The 19,423-nt window shown below is 44.1% G+C and overlaps 1 protein-coding gene across 1 annotated transcript in view; it reads left to right on the top strand.

The window, feature by feature from the left end:
* Positions 1 to 3,261: 3,261 nt before the first annotated feature.
* The window catches only part of XPNPEP1 (X-prolyl aminopeptidase 1), a 35,135-nt gene continuing 18,973 nt past the window's right edge, over positions 3,262 to 19,423 (top strand). Inside the window, exons 1-5 of the mRNA XM_081912112.1 lie at positions 3,262 to 3,385; positions 6,710 to 6,809; positions 12,298 to 12,418; positions 15,241 to 15,304; positions 17,004 to 17,108. Of these exons, the coding sequence (XP_081768238.1) occupies positions 12,302 to 12,418; positions 15,241 to 15,304; positions 17,004 to 17,108 (286 nt within the window). The 5' untranslated portion in view covers positions 3,262 to 3,385; positions 6,710 to 6,809; positions 12,298 to 12,301. The remainder of the gene's footprint in view (positions 3,386 to 6,709; positions 6,810 to 12,297; positions 12,419 to 15,240; positions 15,305 to 17,003; positions 17,109 to 19,423) is intronic.

Here is a 19,423-nt window from a genome sequence, read left to right as displayed (position 1 = left end):
GGAGGGGGAGTAGAGTCACGTTCAGTGCCCCCCTCTGCACTGCGTGTGTGTGGGAATCCCACCTCTACAAATTCAAAGAAACAATCAGGTCTATTTTTCATTTGCTTCAGACCAACACAGCCACAACTGTAGCTTACCAAAATGATGGGTAACTAAACATCACTATGTGCAGGCTGCAACATTAATCCTACGCATATTTGTTCAGAAACAAGTTTCATCCAGTTCTTTAAGGGTTTAGTCTTATCTTCTTCTTCTTTGGCAATCACTCGTAGCTGAGTAAGATTGTCTTCCATGACCACAGTCTTAACAGTGAGTCTGTAAGTGACTGTGGAGGCCAATTCTGGATCCACAAGTCCTTCCACAGTGGGGACATAGGTTTCCGGGTGGGAGTTGATCACAGTGAGGGTTTGCCAAACATGCCTTCCTCTTAGCTCGTTTCTCCTTTTCGCCCTGAGTCCGTGCTTCTTCAAAGTTCATGACACCTTTGGTAAAGACTGTTCTCCAGTTGGAGCACTCGCAGGCCAGTGTTTCCCAGTTATCAGTACTTATGTTACATTTTTTAAAGATTTGCCTTGAGAGCATCTGTCAACCTCTTTTGTTGTCCACCGGTATTTTGCTTTCCATTCTTGAGTTGGAATAGAGTAGTTGCTTTGGAAAATGATAATCAGGCATCTGAACAACATGACCAGTCCAACGAAGTTGATGTTGGAAGAATCATTGCTTTGACACTGGTGATCTTTGTTTCTTCCAGTACACTGGCATTAGTTTGCCTGTCCTCCCAAGTGATGTGTATTTTTTCCCGGATAAACACCGTTGATGGAATCTTTCAAGGAGTTGGAGATGGCATTTATAAGTGGTCCATGTTTCACAAGCATACAGTAAAGTTGGTAGTATGATAGCTTGGTAAACAAGCACTTTGGTTTCCCTGCAAATGTCCTGGTTCTCAAACACTCTGCATTTCAGTCAGGAGAAAGCTGCACTCGCAGAGCTCAAGCAATACTGGATTTCGGCATCAGTGTCTTATATATATAAGTGTAGGACGGCAGCCTTAGGTTATAAAGTAATGATAGGTTTTTTTTTTTAAAAAAAAGGTTGTGGATTGAGTGCTGCATAAGGACTAAAGGTAAAGGTACCCCTGCCCGTACGGGCCAGTCTTGCCAGACTCTAGGGTTGTGCGCTCATCTCACTCTATAGGCCAAGAGCCAGCGCTGTCTGCAGACACTTCCGGGTCACGTGGCCAGCGTGACAAGCTGCCTCTGGCGAGTCAGCGCAGCACACGGAACGCCGTTTACCTTCCCTCTGGTAAGCGGTCCCTATTTATCTACTTGCACCCGGGGGTGCTTTCGAACTGCTAGGTTGGCAGGCGCTGGGACCGAACGACAGGAGCGCACCCCGCCACGGGGATTCGAACCACCGACCATGTGATCAGCAAGTCCTAGGCGCTGAGGTTTTACCCACAGTGCCACCCATTATTTCAATGGGTCTACTCAAGAGTATTATTTAGTTAGCTCTCACCCACTATTTCTCTAACCTGCTTTGCTGGGGTGCTGTGAAGGTTAAAGAAATAGAACTCTGTGTAGTGCTAAAAAGTGTAACTTTCTGGGGGCCTGACTACCAAGATCTTCCCAAGGGAGCCCCTACCATCTAAGGCATGGTGGGGAACAATGAGCAGGGCCTTATCTCTAGGAACTCCTCTCCTTATTTGTCTGTCAGCCTCCGCCATTTTTATGTATTGGAAGCAGGTAGATATGTTTTTGTTAAATAATATTTGGTTTTAATGAGGCTGATTGTTTTATCTGTTCTGATTTACTGTGGATTTTGTTACATTATTGCATGTGTATGTACATATCTACAAACACAACCAAAACCATACAGCTAGCCATCTGTGGAATCACAGATCGAGAGGCAGTGTATTCATACATAAATATACAGACACTGATTTGAACTTCTTGGTGAGGGATAAATGCAATCTTTATAAGGGACAGAAATTCAAATGAACTGATTGCATTGCTTTGCATTGCAATAAACAGTCCAATTCTGAGCAGCCCATTTCTTTCTCTTCCCATTTGCCTGGTACATATAAGCTTTAGTGAATATAAGCCACTGCTTCAGAAATGCCCTGGGCCTTATATTTTGTTCTAGTGCGGCCGGCAGAAATGACAACTTTACAGATAATAATGGGTAAACTTCACCACTCAAATATCTGCCTGTTACACTTGTGGCCTTGCCAAGGGGGAAAGGGTTTCTACCATAACAAAAGCACAGTTCATTTTTGCATGGAAATAAATGAGCCCAACATCTCTCTCGCCCCCTTCCTTTTTAAATATATAAAACTTGAATATAATTCTCCAATTTATTTTGAAGATGTATACCTCATATCCCAGTCTATTGTTGTTTCAACTTTTCAAAAGTCTTAAATTATTATTTTTCTTATTTTATTGTCAGGGTAGCTCACCTGGCACCTTCATTACTTATCATTAGGCGCAAGCTGAAAACATTCTTCCCCCAAACCTTGGGCTAATGAAACAATCAATGGCCTCTAAAACTGTGTTTGTGGGGGCGGTGATTGTCTGCTAGATACTTTTGTGTATTTTTGTGCTTTTACAGTGCAAATCTCCCTGCATTCCTCAGATGAAGAGCGGTGCATTATATCATGGGTGTAGCCAAGGGGGGAGCAGGGAGGGGCAGCTGCCCCCCAAAATCATTAAAAATACATAGCAAACTGAGGTTCTGCGCCTCCCCTAACAAAAGGCCTAATAAAAATCCTGGCTATGCCCATGTATTACATATAGTAATAAACAGTGCTTTTTTCTGGGGGTACACATACCCCTAAACATTTTGTGAATCTTTGTACTTTTGTCCATTTACTGTATTTGTTTTCCCCGACTTGAACTATAAAACGGTGATTTTCTTGAGTCAAAATGAGAGTGCCCCTAAAAAAATTTTTTTTAAGAAAAAAAGCGCTGGTAATAAATAACTAAAATTATCCATTTATAACAAAATTGTATTTATCTTTTTTTTTTTGGTAAGCGGCTTTGAGGGGTGTTAAATATCAAGCGGTGTGTTAGATCTTATGAAATGGCTAAAATAATTTCCCCGGGCGACTTTTCTTTCCTTCTGCCTCGCACACCAGCTAATAACTGAAGAAGCTCAGAATGCCAGAGCCAAGAGAAGCTCCCTTCCTGCCTGCCTTCCCTCCTGCGGGCGGAGAGGATGAATGGGAGCCGCCGCCGCCGCCGCGACGTCACTGGCGCGGAAGCGGAGGTTGCTCCGCCCCTTCCCTTTCCCCGGCCTCGGTGGCTCACGGGGCTTGGAGACGTCAGATTTGCATGGCAGCCTCCCGGAAGCGCTGAAGTGAGGGAGGCAAAACAGTAGAGGCGGCCAGGTGAGCGATCCGAAGGGCCAGGATGGCCGCTGGGTACAAACGGGGTGGCGCGCCCGGGAGGAGGGCAGGGGAAAAGAAGGGACGCGGAAACTGCAGCTTGATGCATTGCAGGGGACCTCTGGGAAACAGAGGACCCGGCTTTCCAGCAATCTGAGATAAACTAATAAAATAAAGCATTCCAGGCTGAGAAGAAAATGGCTAGGCTTTAATTTTCCCCTGATCTCTGCGCAAAGCCCAAACGAAGAGTCTTGTGGCATCTTAAAAGAGCAGCACGTTTTCGCTTCCTTGGAGCACAGCTCATTTCATCAGATGCAGACCAGACTTATTAAGTGTGTGCATGCATATGTAGGAGTGTGGCGTGGTGTGCATCTATCGGATCCAGTGTATTTTCATTGAGAAGGAAATCCCCATAGGTTCACTGGGGCTTATTCCATAGCAAATATGCAATAGGACCCCAGCCTTCAACGGATATATGGGACTTCCTGGGGAAAAAATCCCCCCCCTCAAATGTTGCTGTGTGTGCTTTCACTTGTTAGGAAATGTTTTTTTTAAAAGCAGCTGATGGAGCCAGAAGGAAAATATGAGCTCTCTCTTAAGAACAATTGTTTTATTAATGAAACTGAAACTGCATTTGAGTATGACTGACGGGCCAGATGAGAAGCTTTCTTTTCTTTTACAATAATGAGCAACAAGAAAGAAAAAAAAGAAGCTGTTCTCCCACGGTTATAATGCAGGATTTCAGGTGTGTATGCACCTGAGAAGCAAACAGAATTTTAGACATACTGACCACACACTGTATTCTAGCATTGGTTTTGTATTCCTCAACTAGTCTTCTAACAAGAAAAAACAACACTTGGCTTGTATGAAGTCAGCACTTCTAAACTCAGGGCGCCAGGTACTTCACAGAGTTCCCTGAAGTAGTGGACCTCCAAAGTCAGGTTGTTCAGTGAAAAGCTATATGCCTCTAGCTAAAATCCTGTGAACACCTGCCTCTTGAAACATATTGAGCTTAGTGGGATTTATTTCTGAAGAAACGTGTGTATGGTTGGACTGTAAGTTGCTTATGTAGGCCAGAACAGAACGTGTTTTAATGGTAGAACTCTCTAATGTACAGTCCTGGGGACCCATTTCCTGAATGCCCATGTAGCAGCCATAGTAACAGTTTCATAAATAAGCTATTTTATTTACTCTGCATATTTTGTGGAGAACTTATTTTCCCAGGGGCTACTTAAAGACCCTCAGTGGACCCTGAGGGAAGTTGGAAGAGGAGAAGCTATGAACAGAGAGCTCATTTCACCAGCTCCTGAAGATGCCACCAGAAAAAAACCCTGCTTTTTGTGGCGTTTGTGTCTTTTGACCCTTATTTCTGTTATTACTCATTTATAGGCCTCCCTTCCACCCCATTTAGTATGTTACATTTCATTGCGGGTATACAAAGGCAGTCAATAGGTAGATAAATAAATAAAATACAGAAATAATATCAGTGTGTAGGGCTATTTTTAGCTACAGTACTATTTATTCTATTGTATTCAGTTGGTTAGAATAGTAGAATTGTAGAGTTGGAAGGGACCATGAAGATCATCTAGTCCAACCCTACCCACAAAGCAGGAAACCCCTAACAATTAAGAATATAAATAATAAAACCAAAGTCTTGATTATTTTGGTTTGATTAGTTATATTCTTGTTGAAAACAGCTTGGATGGTTTTTAATAAAAAAGCAGAGTACACAAATTAAACAGGCGCACTGCTATTTTAGCTTAGTTAGTCTATGTGGCATAATGGTTAGAGCACTGGACTAAGACTGGAGAGATCCAGGTTCAAGTCTCGCAAAACTCCCGGGGTGGTTGTGTGCCAGCCACTTCCTCAGCCTAACTTGCACCGCAGGACAAAGAGCTGTAGCTCAATGATAGAGGATGTTCCTGACATGTAGAAAAGATCAGGTTCAGCTATAGGCCTGGAGGGAAAGTCCTGCCCAAACATCTGAAGAATCACTGCAAGTCAGATGAAAACATTACTGAGCTGGATGACCCAATCTTTTAACCAAGGCACCTTCCTTTGAGGGTGTTGCTTTTGTGGGGAGGCCCTTGTAAGTCATCCTGAGCCCCATGTAGGAAAGGCCTGATAAAGAAAGGAAATGTGTTCTTTGCAGCCATTTAAATGTGGTTATGGTGTGAGAGCCCGGGGTGCAAATTCTGCCCCTGGGAAATGGCTCGTTTCTTTTTTGAAGTTCTTCCTACAGACAGAACGCCAAGTCAGCACTTGTTGGTACATTCTCCTGCAACTGAATGAGCAACTTCTTGTACTCCTGCCCGCCCCCAACAGCTCACATGTGTGCACATAACTACAATGTACTTTGTCCTCCTTACAAGTGTTGCCGTCCCCTGTTATGTTTTCTAATCTGTAGCCATTCCAGAATTAAAGTCTAAACTGATTACATATGGCCTGGACCTTGCTGACATTTATCACAATTTGGATCCTTCCACCAACCTAGCAGTCTGAAAGCACATCAAAGTGCAAGAAGATAAATAGGTACCGCTCTGGCGGGAAGGTAAACAGCGTTTTCGTGCGCTGCTCTGGTTCGCCAGAAGTGGCTTAGTCATGCTGGCCACATGACCCGGAAGCTGTATGCCGGCTCCCTCGGCCAATGAAGCGAGATGAGCGCTGCAACCCCAGAGTCGGCCACGACTGGACCTAATGGTCAGGGGTCTCTTTACCTTTTTATCAAGCTGTTCAGAGCAACATAAATGGAACCATCTTGTGTATCTTCATAGCAGCTCTGTGAGGAAGGGGCATCCCTCTTGGGAGTTCTACCTCCCTCAGAAGTTTGGGTGTGTGTCTGTGTGTGATGGCCTGGGAGGGGGGTATCCTCTGTGGCAGCCCCTAAATTGTCGAATTCCTTTCCCACAGACGTGTGCCTGGCTTCTTCGCTATACAACTTTCATTTCTTTACCCTGGCCTTTGAGCCCTGACTTGTGTGATTAAAGGGCCCACCCTAATCCTCTGGTTGTAATCTGTTTTGAGTTTCAAATTGTAAATTGTGGTAACCCACCCTGGAGCCTGCTGGAGTTTAATGATGATGATTATGATAAAAATCATCAAGTTTCACACGACCTTGAGCCAGCTGACTGGTTTGAGCCCAGATCTAAGTGCAGCCCTCTCCCCTCCACTATGGCACAATGCTTTCTGTTCTGGTGTTGTGAACTGCAACTAGAACAATCCTATCGCTGCAAGGATCGCTGCTTGAGATTAACCACTGTGGGAAGGGAAGGGTTATTGTGGCAAAAAGCCTCTGTACCTTTGAAGTTTTGCCCTTTGCTTTGTCAGGCACTGCTGAGTCAATGAAGAGCAAGGAAGGAGCTGAATAGTGTTTGTGCTGTCCAAAGCTGGGGAACCCAGGATTCCAAGGAAGGACTAACCAGGACAGGTATTTTTTTTGGGGGGGGCATGTATAGACTGTGGTTCTGTCCTTTAAACTGAGGCGGTATTTTACACTGATGAGAAAATGTCATTTAATTCCAGCTTTGTTTGTCTTTGAATACCACAGGGGCAGATGATAGCAGGGAAAGAATTAAAACTTACTCCTTGCCTATAATTTAGTGTTGTCAAAGTGGTGGAGGTAAATGGCACCATTGGGAATCTAGTGAAATTGGATAAATGACCACCCAAGGAAAATAGAAGGGAGGAGAAAAAGAGCAGCCCCCCCTTTTGTTTTGCTAGAGTAGGACTGTGCCAAAGATCTTATGGACACACAGTTTGGAGGTCTGGTCTTCTCAAGTCAGGAATGAGGCACACAACACAGATAAAATGAAAATGAATAAGTTTCTTTTTTAAAACAAAACCAAAATGTACTTAGCTATCCATGGAAAAAGTAAAATTGTTACTGCTTAGTTCTCTAACGGTTTCTTTATTTAGAAAAAAAAGAGAGCAAAACAGCTTAATATTGTGAGATACATTCCCTTGAGTTCTGAAGGACTTGTTTCCTTAAGACTGATTTCTTTAAGAGGGAAGCTAATATAGGGAAACATAAGTGAGGACTTGTGGAACTGGGCAGATCTAAAGTGAGAGAGTGATTTGCAGGCTGTGAGGAACCCTGTGAGGAATCTAACTGTTTTAGTTAGATATAAACCTTCTAGTCCTCATTGCTGTGGTTTTTTTATTGTTTTTTTTTAACTGTGGTATTAAGAAGGTTTTTTTGGCAGTAGAATTTTGTCTTGGCAATAAGGATATAAGGAGCTGGTTTAGGACAGTATGAATAATACAGTATTGGCTAGACAGGCCACCAGAGGCTTTTCAGGAAGTTCTGAGACAGTGACCTGTCTCATAAAGATATTTTACAGACAAGTGGGCTAGAGACTCAGGAATAAACTAAATGTGTGACATGACACACACTGTTAAAAGCAGCTGGGGCGGGGGTGGGAAGAGGAAAGCATTGGATTGGGAAAACAGTGCTGGCGAGGCAGGGGATTTTCCTGATCAGAACTGCCTCATCTAAAGCTATTTGCCCTGTGGGAGACAACGTGCACACTCTCCTGGCAATATTTTCATTACAGTGTTGGAGCGACAGTTTGCTCTTTCTTAATTATTATTAGCTTTTGCACCACAGCTTTTCAAGGGACAGAAGTTTAGATTGGAAAAGATATATGTGTCTTTGGGGGGGGGGGTTAACCCCTTCTCCTAGTCCTGCTTTCTGTCCATTTCAAACCCCCCCCCCATTCATCTACCGTATTTTTAGCACCATAACACTCACTTTTTTCCTCCTTGAAAGTAAGGGGATGGCAGGGGGATCTGCTGCAGTCATGAGCAGAGGATCCATGGTTCCCCTTCCTTCCCTCCTCCGTGGCTCGCTTTGAAACAGCAAAGTGGGAGAAGAGCCGCTCAGTGGGGAGGAGAGAGGGACAGAGAGCCTGCTTCTTTAAAGGAGCAAAGCGGGAGAGGAGAGGAGCCTTCTCCTCTTATACCCCTCTTCTGCATTATTAACAGCATCCTTCTCCACCCACCCCACGCGTGTTCCTTGTCCCTTGAGTGCTTTTCCTTCCCTCCCCACTTAAAATGTGGTTACAAAGCACGGATCCACATGGATCCTCAGGATTTTTGCACTGGGTCACCCCAAATTCACCATCAGATCACATAGCATGTCCATGGCTACAGCTTGCACCAAAAAAATCACGCACCCACTGTTGCCTGGGGCCGCAGTGGTGCAAAAACGTGGTTACAAAGCACGGATCCACATGGATCCTCAGGATTTTTGTATTGGGCTACCCCAAACTCACCGTCAGATCACATGTCTGTGGCCATAGCATGAACCACAAAAACCATACATCCACTGTTTCGTTTAGAATATTTTTTTTCTTGTTTTCCTCCTCTAAAAACTATGTGGATGTTATGGTCAGGTGCGTGTTATGGTGCGAAAAATACGGAACTTTTACCTTTGGGAAAAACACAGGAGATCTGATTACAGGTCTCCCAGTGTCACATGCACTTTGGCTCTCAAAAGCGAACCACACTGGAGAAATGCTTGTGACATTTTTGAAGCGTTGCAACTGTGAATGCATTAGCACAGGAACTAGGTCCAGCCTCATAGTACTTACACTTGATTTTTAATGGGATACCTTTCCTCCCCAAAGCAGATGTGCTTTTAAAAATACCCACAAAAGTGGGCTAATAAGAGCAAATTTGTTACTTGTGTGCACTCCTGAACTATTTTTTTTTAAAAAGCTTCTGTCACGCATTACAGTTGTTTCAGTTGTCAAGTTGTTTCAGACCTTGCTATGTCAAGATCACAGTTTTGGAGTATGTCATTGCCTTTTGATCCCAAATCCTCCTTTCTGGTTGGACAATTGAAGTTAAATGCCTTGGTCTGATTTTTGCTTCACAATTTCACTTCAGTCACATTTATTGGCCACGTGCCGTACTCTTGCTGAGGGTTAGCATGCAGCAAGCATACCCCATTTTTAATACTGGGCTTTGGCTGCTGAAGGCCCTTTCTATTTTAGTGGCTAATCAATGGCTATGGAAGATGGTGGCCTGGTGACATGCAGGCAAGGCCATCTGTTATTGAATTTCTATCGACAGAGGAGGCCGGTCCATTAGGGCAAATGAGACACTGCCTCATCCAACAGTGTCCTCAGCAGTCCCACTTGCTTGCCTTCCTTATTACAAACAGTCCTCAAAAAGCATATTGTCCTCACCAAAAAAAGAATATTGCGCAGTTGGAAAGAGTTAAGGAAAGGCATCCAAAATGATCAAGCGACTCTCCTGTGGGGAAAGGATGCGGCCTTTGTGACTACAGTGTGGTGTAGTGGTTAAGAGTGGTGGACTCGTAATCTGGTGAACCGGGTTCGCGTCTCCGCTCCTCCACATGCAGCTGCTGGGTGACCCTGGGCCAGTCACACTTCTCTGAAGTCTCTCAGCCCCACTCACCTCACAGAGTTTTTGTTGTGGGGGAGGAAGGGAAAGGAGAATGTTAGCCGCTTTGAGACTCCTTAGGGTAGTGATAAAGCGGGATATCAAATCCAAACTCTTCTTTTTCTACTACTTAGTTTAGAGAAAAGGCAGAGAGGAGGAGACATGATAGATGTTCATACATTTATACACGGCGCAGAGGAAGTGGATAGAGAAACGTTTCGCTCCCTCTTTCACAACGCTAGACATCCAATGAGGCCAAATGTTGGAAGGTTCAGGACAGATAAAAGAAAACACTTTGCACAGTGCATAGATAACCTTTGCAACTCACTCTCCCCTCAGAGGCAGTGATGACCGGCAACTCAGATAGCTTTAAAAGAGGACTGGACAGATTCATGGAGGATAGGGCTACCAGTGGCTGCTAGGCCATGATGGCTATGCTCTGGTTGGAAACTGTAGGAGGGGAGAGTTCTCTTGTGCTCAGATCCTGCCTGTTGGCATCTGGACGGCTACTGTGAGTATAGGAGGCTGGACTAGATGGACCATTGGCCTGATCCAGCAGTCTGTTCTTATGCCAGCCCCTCCCCCTCAATCGGCCTTTGTAGAACTCAACAGGGGAAAATTGGGGGGCAAAACTAGAATTAGTTGGCTCTACTCGCCATTTACTGATGGCCTCTCTGTTTTCTGCCCTATGGATCCCGATGGGCACCAGCCATTGTCGTCAATCAGCAATGGCTTCATGCCCTCATGCCAAGGCAAGCTGCAAGTTCCAATAGAATCCCCATGGAGGGATTCAGTAAATTGGTGATATGGTAGTGGGCTATAGTGTGGTTGAACTTATTCCAAAAGAGCTCCACTTTCTTTAAGTGGTGTAAAGAAAAACAAATTTCCACTGGCACAGTTCCCCCCGCCCCCATCACAATGTTGGAATAAAAAACAACCCTGCACTCATTGAACATTGTTCCACAGAATAGCTCTTCCAAAGATAGAATCTTGGTCCCTTTTGGAAAATGGTAACCCACCCTGACCAGATGGTATGTTCCTAATTAGAAGTATGATCTTGTAGCTTCTGTGTTGTGCTGAATGAATATTAGTGACTCAGTAGCTGCTGATTCAGGGCCAATTCCAGTGTGAAGTTGCTTATTGTATGTGCCAGTTTCCCCTTTCCCCCGTTTCAGATGTTAATTGACATATCTGAATGAGCATCCACTGTTCTTTGTGAGTGCCAAATTAATAATGTAGATGTGAGCCCAGGTTAATCTGCAGATGGACCTGCATGATTTTGTATAGCAAATATTCCACCAGCACTGGAATAGTCCAAAATAACCCGAGTCTTCTGGGTAATGGAGTCATTTGGGAATGCACAAATGGTGCCAAAAAGGGTTGTAATCCTGAATTGTAACCTGGGATAGAGATGATCAACGTGTGCTGCTTTCTGGGATAACCGACCCAAGACTGTTTTGGCATTAAGTGGCATATAAATAAATGATAATGATAACTAGAAAGAAAGGGTTTTACACCTGCCAGATCATCTATGATGAGAGACAGGGTATGAATTTTATAAAAATTAATAAAAATATAGACATATCTTCCAGTAAGATGGTAGCTCTGGGTGATCTGTGATCTGTGACACATGAATTGCCCAAAGAATATTATTATGCTCGTCTTATCTAAATACACTCCCCCAACAAGCCATGTTTCTTATTTCTCTATTTATTTTGTTTATATCTTGCTTTTCCTCCATGGAACCACAGGGCAGTGCACATGTTTCCTCCCTCCCCATTTTATCATCACAACAATCCTATAAAGGAGGTTCGGTTGAGAGATAGTGGCTGACCAAAGGTTCATGGCTGGTCGGGGATTTGAACTGCCAGTTCCCCACATCGTAGCCCAAGATACTAACCACTACACCACACTTACTTGGATTTTGGGAAGGAGACATGGAAAGTTGCAAGGGTAGGGCTGCCAGATCCAAACTTGGAAAAATGAAACGTTTTATTTCCCTTGGGAAGCGTGTTGCTGAGAAAGGAGGGATTGTGGAACCTACTGACTGTCCTTGGCAGTAAATTATAATACGATGGCACATAGGAAGCATTGAGAAGCTCTAGGAACATTCCCCACAACTGAGAGCAGCAGCAGCTTGTGAATTGCTTCCTTCCTGTTCGATGTCCTTGCCCTTCTCACATGCCTCAGAGCATCTGCTGTGCTTCGTTTCCTAAAGTTTCCCATGCACAGTACTTCCTCCAATCTGCCACTCATGAGGCATCCACTGCCAAGAGATTCATCATTACAAATGCAGGGTCCTGGAAGTTGGCCGAGTGCGGGTGGGGGTCAAACTTTACTACAGTAAAGTTGCCTGTGGGAGAAGAACGGGAGGGAGGAGAAAGAGAGTTCACTTGCAGGTTCTGGTTGGAAACCATGGAGTTTCTTTTACATATTTGAAATATTTAGGTATGAAATCCACAGGACTCTCAGACTTTTTTTAAAAAAAATTATATAATTCCAAATAGGAATATGGCTCCCAAGAAGACTACAGAGCTGCTTCATCTGCTTCGACAAGCAATGAGAAACTCCAAATATGTTCCAGAACCGATCCAAGCCTACATTGTACCCTCCGGAGATGCACACCAGGTATGGGATTCAGCAGAATTGTCTTCTGTCGGTAGAATTCTTCCCTCCCCCGTGCTCCAAGAGCTTTAGCCAAGAGCTAAAGATTAAGGTTCTTTAGCCAAGCGTGTTTAATATGTAGAGGTATCCCTATTCTATGCCACCATATCATAAACCTATATCAAGGTGATGCACATTGTGAAAAGGTCCAGTGTTCTATTCTCACAGTGGGAATGTTTATGGGAGCCCACAAATAGGCTGGGAACACAGTAAGATTCCTGTCCCCCATCAGCTACTATCATCCATTTATTAATCACCTTCTGAACAGCCGTCTCAAGGCAATTTACATATGAGATTATTAAACACAAAATCAGCAAATACATTTAAAACAAGACTGAAACCCTAGGAAAGCAGACACTCGTGGTTAAGACCCATTTCTTTGACTGGGAACAAAAAATATCTTCTGTTGTTTCCAGAAGGTGCAGGTATTGGGGCAAAAGGGGGGCAGCCACGTGGAAAGCCCTGCTCCAGGATTAATGGCTACTCCATTGTCCACGTTTTATGCTGTATGCAGAGAACAGTGCCTCCAGCTGCCAGTGCGCAGTGTTCTTTATCTAATAAAGCAAGCAAACCAAACACGCACACAGCTATTCTGCTCTCAAGTTGCTGCAGGCAAGGGGGTTTTATTTTTATTTTTTTGCAGCTGCTACAGGTGCTTCTTTTCCTGCCTGAGCCTGCTTTTCTGTAGCTCTGGTTACACTTGTGAGGCTTTTAATATGTTCCTGTGGATCTTGGAATATGACCTGCAAGATTCTTTATTTCTTTGTGTCGCTTTAGGGAATGCAGTAATGCAAAGACCTCGCATTATGCTTTTCCTGCTGGGCAAGTTTATCAGGTTTGTTCTGTTCCATTCAGAGAGCTGAATGGACAGGAAGAAACCCACCCCTCCTTATTTTGTATCCACTAGATTTGCTGCATACCATGACTTCAGCAAAACCATGTCCCCCCATTTACATGGTTTAAAGCCTTGATTCTCAGGACACAAGTACATGTGTGCTGAAGTAGACAGAGTGACCAAGGAGTCATGGGTTCAAAACCCCACTTGGTCATGAAACTCACTTGAAAGTTCTACATTGGCTCCCAGTACATTTACGAGCACAATTCAAAGTGTTGGTGCTGACCTTTAAAGCCCTAAATGGCCTTGGTCCAGTATACCTGAAGGAGTGTCTCCACCCCCATTGTTTTACCTGGACACTGAGATCCAGCTCTGAAGGCCTTCTGGCGGTTCCCTCACTGCGAGAAGCCAAGTTACAGGGAACCAGGCAGAGGGCCTTCTTGGTAGTGGCACCCGCCCTGTGGAACGCCCTCCCACCAGATGTCAGAGAGAAGAACAACTACCAGACTTTTAGAAGACATCTGAAGGCAGCCCTGTTTAGGGAAGCTTTTAATGTTTAACAGACCACTGTATTTTAATACTTTGTTGGAAGCCGCCCAGAGTGGCTGGGGAAACCCAGCCAGATGGGTGGGGTATAAATAACAAATTATTATTATATTCACTGGGAGATCTCGCAATCTATTAGTCTACCCTACCTTGCAGAGTTGTTGGGAGGATAAAAGCGTGGGACTGGCAATGCATGGCTCCCTAAAACTTCTTAAAGGGAAGGTGGGATAAAAATGTAATAATGAATTGGGGGTGGGGAGAAGAAGAACGAACTGCCTGACTGGTTTTCTACTAGTGTTCCTCAGCAAGGCTTCAAGTGGGGTGGTGGTGGTGGTAGGGCTACCTACCATTTCACAGCATGCAAAGTAAGCATATATACTTAATTTCATAAATTATTTGCGGGGCTGGATGGAAACTGACTGTGGTTAGCCGTACTAGCCATGGCTAACCAGAGGTTCCATTGGAATCAGGGTTTGATGCACTTGTAAACCTTGGTTGAAGGGTACCTGGCTTGGTTGAAGCATGATTAGCGTTGATAAAAATATCACTCTAAACCATGATTCAGGCCAACAAGAAAATGGAAAATAGGAAGAGTAGGAAGGATGCATTCCATAGGTTGTCTCAGTTTGCAAACCACTGTTTGCATGGAGCCTGTATTGTGACTGCACTAGTCTGTGAACATCAGAGCTGAAAAGCTACCTTTCTCATAGTTTTAGAAAAAGTAGATTCTGTCTTAGCAAATTAAATTCTGAATTGCATGGGGTACATGCCGACAGTGGAGTCTTCTAGGCTTCTTTGCTGTGAGCTTATAATTAAGGCCAGAACAGCTTGTTGTCAGTGGTTGAAATTCTTAACGAGGAGATTTTAGGCAGACACCCATTTTTGAGTACTTCTCATAAAATCCAGTTAGAGGATGCCAGTAAAATAAAGCAAAGGTTACAGATTTGAGGCATATCGTCTATTACAGCTTCCAGGATCAGAAGATATTGGGGGCGTTTCTTCCGCTTGTGTTGCCACATCAAAGGCCTGACTTGTTTGGCTGGACAGGGCTGTGGCCAAGAGTGAAATAAACATGAGCGCTGGGAGAAATGTCGGAGGAAGAAGTACTGCAGATCTGAAGTAAACAAATGAAGAATAAACATGGAGGTTTAAATGTCTCAGTGGAATAATTATATGAAGGCAGCCTTCCCCAGCCTGGTGCCCACCAGATGTCTGGGATTCTCACCAGCTGTGCAGAGGAAGAGCCTGTTCAGATTGTTCAGTATTTCTTTGCGTCTGGAAGAGCACCTGAAAGGGGAGCACAGCTAATTCAGGAAGCATGTTTTGCTGCTCTTGGTGCCTCTCTCTGCTGTTGTGCATCATTAGGCTCACTTTCCCCTTTTTTCTTTTCACTATTCATTTCTAGAGTGAGTACAGTGCGCCTTGTGATTGCCGAAGACAGTTCATCTGCGGGTTTGATGGCTCAGCAGGTATGTTCCCAGAACTGTGCTTGACCCCGTCACATTTGACAGTTCTTCAGCTTTGAATGCCAAGCTCCTCCTCTGAGGTTCACGGGCCAGAGCATGAGTCTCTCCAACTTCCTCTAAAGCTGAAGTGCTGCATGGTTGTTGCTGTTATTTTACATCCAGTCTGGATATGGCTGTTTAATAATCTCTCTGTAATTTGCAAAATGTCTTGATACACCCATCCACCACTTAAGACAATCTCTAAGTGGTTTACAAAATGCATTCAAGATGTATAGATAACCCAACACCGAATCTGCAAAACTACAATATAATACAATGCAATAAAACAATAGCATTCCTAAAAACAACAACATAGCAGCTCATTTTGAAACACCGTTATAGTCAGCTCCATTCTCTCTTCTTCCTTCCTCTTGCCCAAAGCACATCCTGACTCACGAAATACAACACCCATATACAACACTTGCGGGGTAATCGGGAGCAGAGAGAGCTGTGGCATAGGGATATGGGGTGTGGTCTGAGGAGGATTCCCAGAGCAAGACAGGGACACAGGCTTTATGTTCTCTACCCCTGGTGTGTAGGATTGCAGCCTTGATCATAGTGGCATTTGTTGTATAAATTAAAAATGAAATGGGGAAGGTGATGTCAGCGTCTGTTTCCTGATGCTTTTATATACTAGAGAGGAGCAGGGACTGGTCCAAACCTGGCTGCTGTTGTGTGTAACTTTTTAAGGGGAAGAAATCAGTCCCTACCATGCAGCATAAACAGTTCTCTCCACCACATTTAAGGCAGACTTGGTATATATTCCATATTACCTTCTCTGGGCAGATAAGTCTATAGCAATGTTGCTGCTGAACTTTGGTATGTGCGTAGGGGTGGGGTGGAGAGAGTTGGCTCAGCTCACTTCTGGAAAAACTGTTGTGCTTTGCAGTTTGCGTGCTGGGTTGAAAGAAAAACACGAAGGAAAAATTTGACTTGTCCCTTCCCCTTTCAGCATCGACACCAGCTGGAATGGTGACGTAATACCTGTGTAGTAATGAGCTTTTGCCGACCCCCAGATGACCCTTCAATAAAGTGAAAAATCCTGTTAACTGTTTCATACAGTGATCGCAGCTTGCCTTTCTTTTTCCCTCTGCGAAGGCAGTGGAAACAGATTTGCTTGTAGTTTGGTAGATTGGGGGATTAAGCGGTAAACAGTGTTGGTTAGCCAAGTTCAATCTTCTTAAAAAACATTTTTTTCTGCATCTGAAATCGCTGGGCATTGAAATTCGGCTAATGGGCGGGAAAAGCCTTGTTTATCTTTCATAGGGACAGTGTGTTCTGTTTAGCAGCATGTCCTGTGGTAACACGCATTAAACTGCAGCTTTGAGATGTAGGTTCCTTTTCAAGCTGCGTGCGTGATATATATGCATTGCAAGCATTGTCAAGCCAGCCATTCTGTGGGGCTTTGTTTACCCCTTACTGTAAAACAGCCAAGTCCAGGTGTCAGCAGCCTAACTATGGTTTATGTCCCAGGAAGTGAGTATTTTAGCTCAGGCCTTCTCAAGGTAAACTCTACTGTTCTGGCCTGAATTTCAGATGCTTCGGAACAAACTTAATTCAGGTTTGAGCGTTTTATTTCCCTTCATTTATTCAACTGGCACCACTGGCCATGTGTGTGTGTGTATAATATATGACCACCTCTCCCTTCTTCACTCTTTCTCAGGAACCGCCATAATAACAGCACAAGATGCTGCCATGTGGACCGACGGACGCTACTTTCTCCAAGCTGCTGAGCAAATGGATACCAACTGGACACTCATGATGATGGGTGTGTGAGAGCCCAAACTAGTGCTTTGCTTTAGGTCTCCTCCATGGTTCCTTTGGTTGTGCTGCTTAACCCATTAACGTTCCCTTGTCCCTGTTGTTACATGGAGAAAAGAACGTTTTCTTGAACATGTTACAGGAGCAGGGCCTCTTGCTTTCCCTCCCTAGTATATCTGCCCAAAGTCAGCAGTTATTTGCAGGCAGAAAGCAGGCAAATCCTAGTTGTTAGGCTGTACCCTTCACCAAGTGTGAGTGTTCTCTGGAAAAATACAATAGCATTTTTTGTGTGAATGGTATAAAAGCGAGTTGCAGCTTCCTGTACCAACCCTATGAGAAGAATATAATGGAGTTTGCTTGAATGCAGCCTGAGTGATTGACAGCTGCTGAGCAAAGGCGATAAAGGTGATGTGACCTTGCCCCATAGTGACCTCTTCATTTTGTGTTAGGTCTGATTACTTCCAGGCTCACTTGAAGGTGCAGCTGAGGGCCTGTGAATTGGGCACCCAGCTTTCCAAATGCCACAGTAAAGAGCCATACTGCATTTAATATCTGGATATGTAACTCAACATTAAGAAAACTTTTGTAATTTTTTTTTGGGCATAATTCTAGCTATGGAAATTGTACTGTATTGGGGAAAGATTGAGGAACAGAAACTGTGTGTGTGAGAGGCATGACATTAAAATGTTGCAACGTTCAGGGTACCCTGAACCACAGAGATGGTTTCTTCTTTTTTTTAAATAATTTTTTATTAGTTTTCCAACACAAATTAAAAACAAAACAAAACAACACACACACAAAAACAAACAAAAACATATAAACATGTATAATTTCAAAACCTCTTTTTCGTAAACCTTGCTTCTCGGACTTCCCCTTACCTCCCCTTTTTTGCATCCCTGTTTTAAAATTCCTTCAACAACCCTTCACACCAATTAATTAATTACTTATATTCTTTTTAAGCTTCTTCTCATACTTAATCAGTTACAGCTGTAATTCTGTATTTTCCTTTCCCTTGACATTTTAGCACTCATCAATTTTACAACAGTTTTTAAGATATACTTTGAATTTCTTCCAATCTTCTTCCACCGTCTCTTTTTCTTGGTCACGGATTCTGCCAGTCATCTCCGCCAGTCCCATATAGTCCACAGAGATGGTTTCAGCTTCCCCAATGGAGGCACTAAGACAAGGCACCAGAATTTCTGACTAGTCCAGCATTCCCCATTCTTTTCCTTGTGCTGACTCCCCCTTTCACCATTGGGCTTCCTGAACATACCAGTTCCTCCTTTATCCCTGAACTTGCTGCCAGTACTTGCAACTTGTTGTTCCTTGGCCCATCCCTTGGTTGCTTAGCAACTCTAGTGCTTTCTGACCTTAGTGAGAACAAAGGCTGATGAGGGAAGGGAGATAGGAGAAGGAAAGAGCTCGCATGGGTACCACTTCTCTTTTCAGTGGTACTCAAATCAGTGGAGGCAGGAAGGGAAAGGAAGGGTGTTCTGTTTGGCTACCTCCCAGGTGCTTTGCTCTTGGGGATAGCAGTAGCTAAAGCTGAAAGGAACCATGCTTCAGTGTGAGGAGTTCATGGTTTGCATGCAGAAGGCTTCAGGTTCAAGGGTATTGGTTGGCAGAAATGGAAAAGTTCTGACGTCTCCTAGTTGGAGTAGGCAACACTGTTCTATCTAGCCCAGGGTTCTGACTCCACTGTTCTCTGAAGCTGACTGCTCATATCATTTCACAAGGCAAATAGTAGGGAACAAACTGAGTTATTAAAGGGGCAACATTCTGAGCCATACTGCACTGTATCACAGTCCTCCAAGCTCCAAGTCATTAATTTTGCTGGATATCTGCAGTGTTTTTAGGTGTATGGAAAGGAATCCATGAATGGGGTTTGTTTTGGGAGCAGAGGGCTTCTATGATAAAGGTTGGTTCCTAGGGATGTGTTCCTAGGGATTTATGCATGGTTTGTTCCCCCAAAATACTATTGGGTATTCTAGGCATGGGGAGTGGACCTGACCTGTGTGCTGGGTCCTTATCTCCCTCACAGGGCAAGTTTGACAGGGGAGAGGGCACTAGCCACCTGTCGGTAACCTGTGTTGCAATTATGTTCGCAGCACTTTGAAGTCCTGACAATTAGTCAACCGCTGCAACTTCAAAGAGCCTTGCACAGCTCTGTGCAATCACAGCTCATCAGCCGATTGGCAAGGCTTTCAAAAAGCCACGGGTGGGGCTCTATTGCGGTGTTTCTCAACTGGGTGCCATACAGCTCTCTGGGGGGTCCCGGATATTCTAAGGGGGCCACAGGCGAAAATCACGTAAATGTGGATC

Source organism: Podarcis melisellensis (assembly GCF_964234715.1).
Source record: "Podarcis melisellensis genome assembly, chromosome: 5".
NCBI classification, from domain to species: domain Eukaryota; kingdom Metazoa; phylum Chordata; class Lepidosauria; order Squamata; family Lacertidae; genus Podarcis; species Podarcis melisellensis.
Note: the sequence above shows the minus strand (reverse complement) of the source record. Positions and strands in the feature narration are given on the sequence as shown.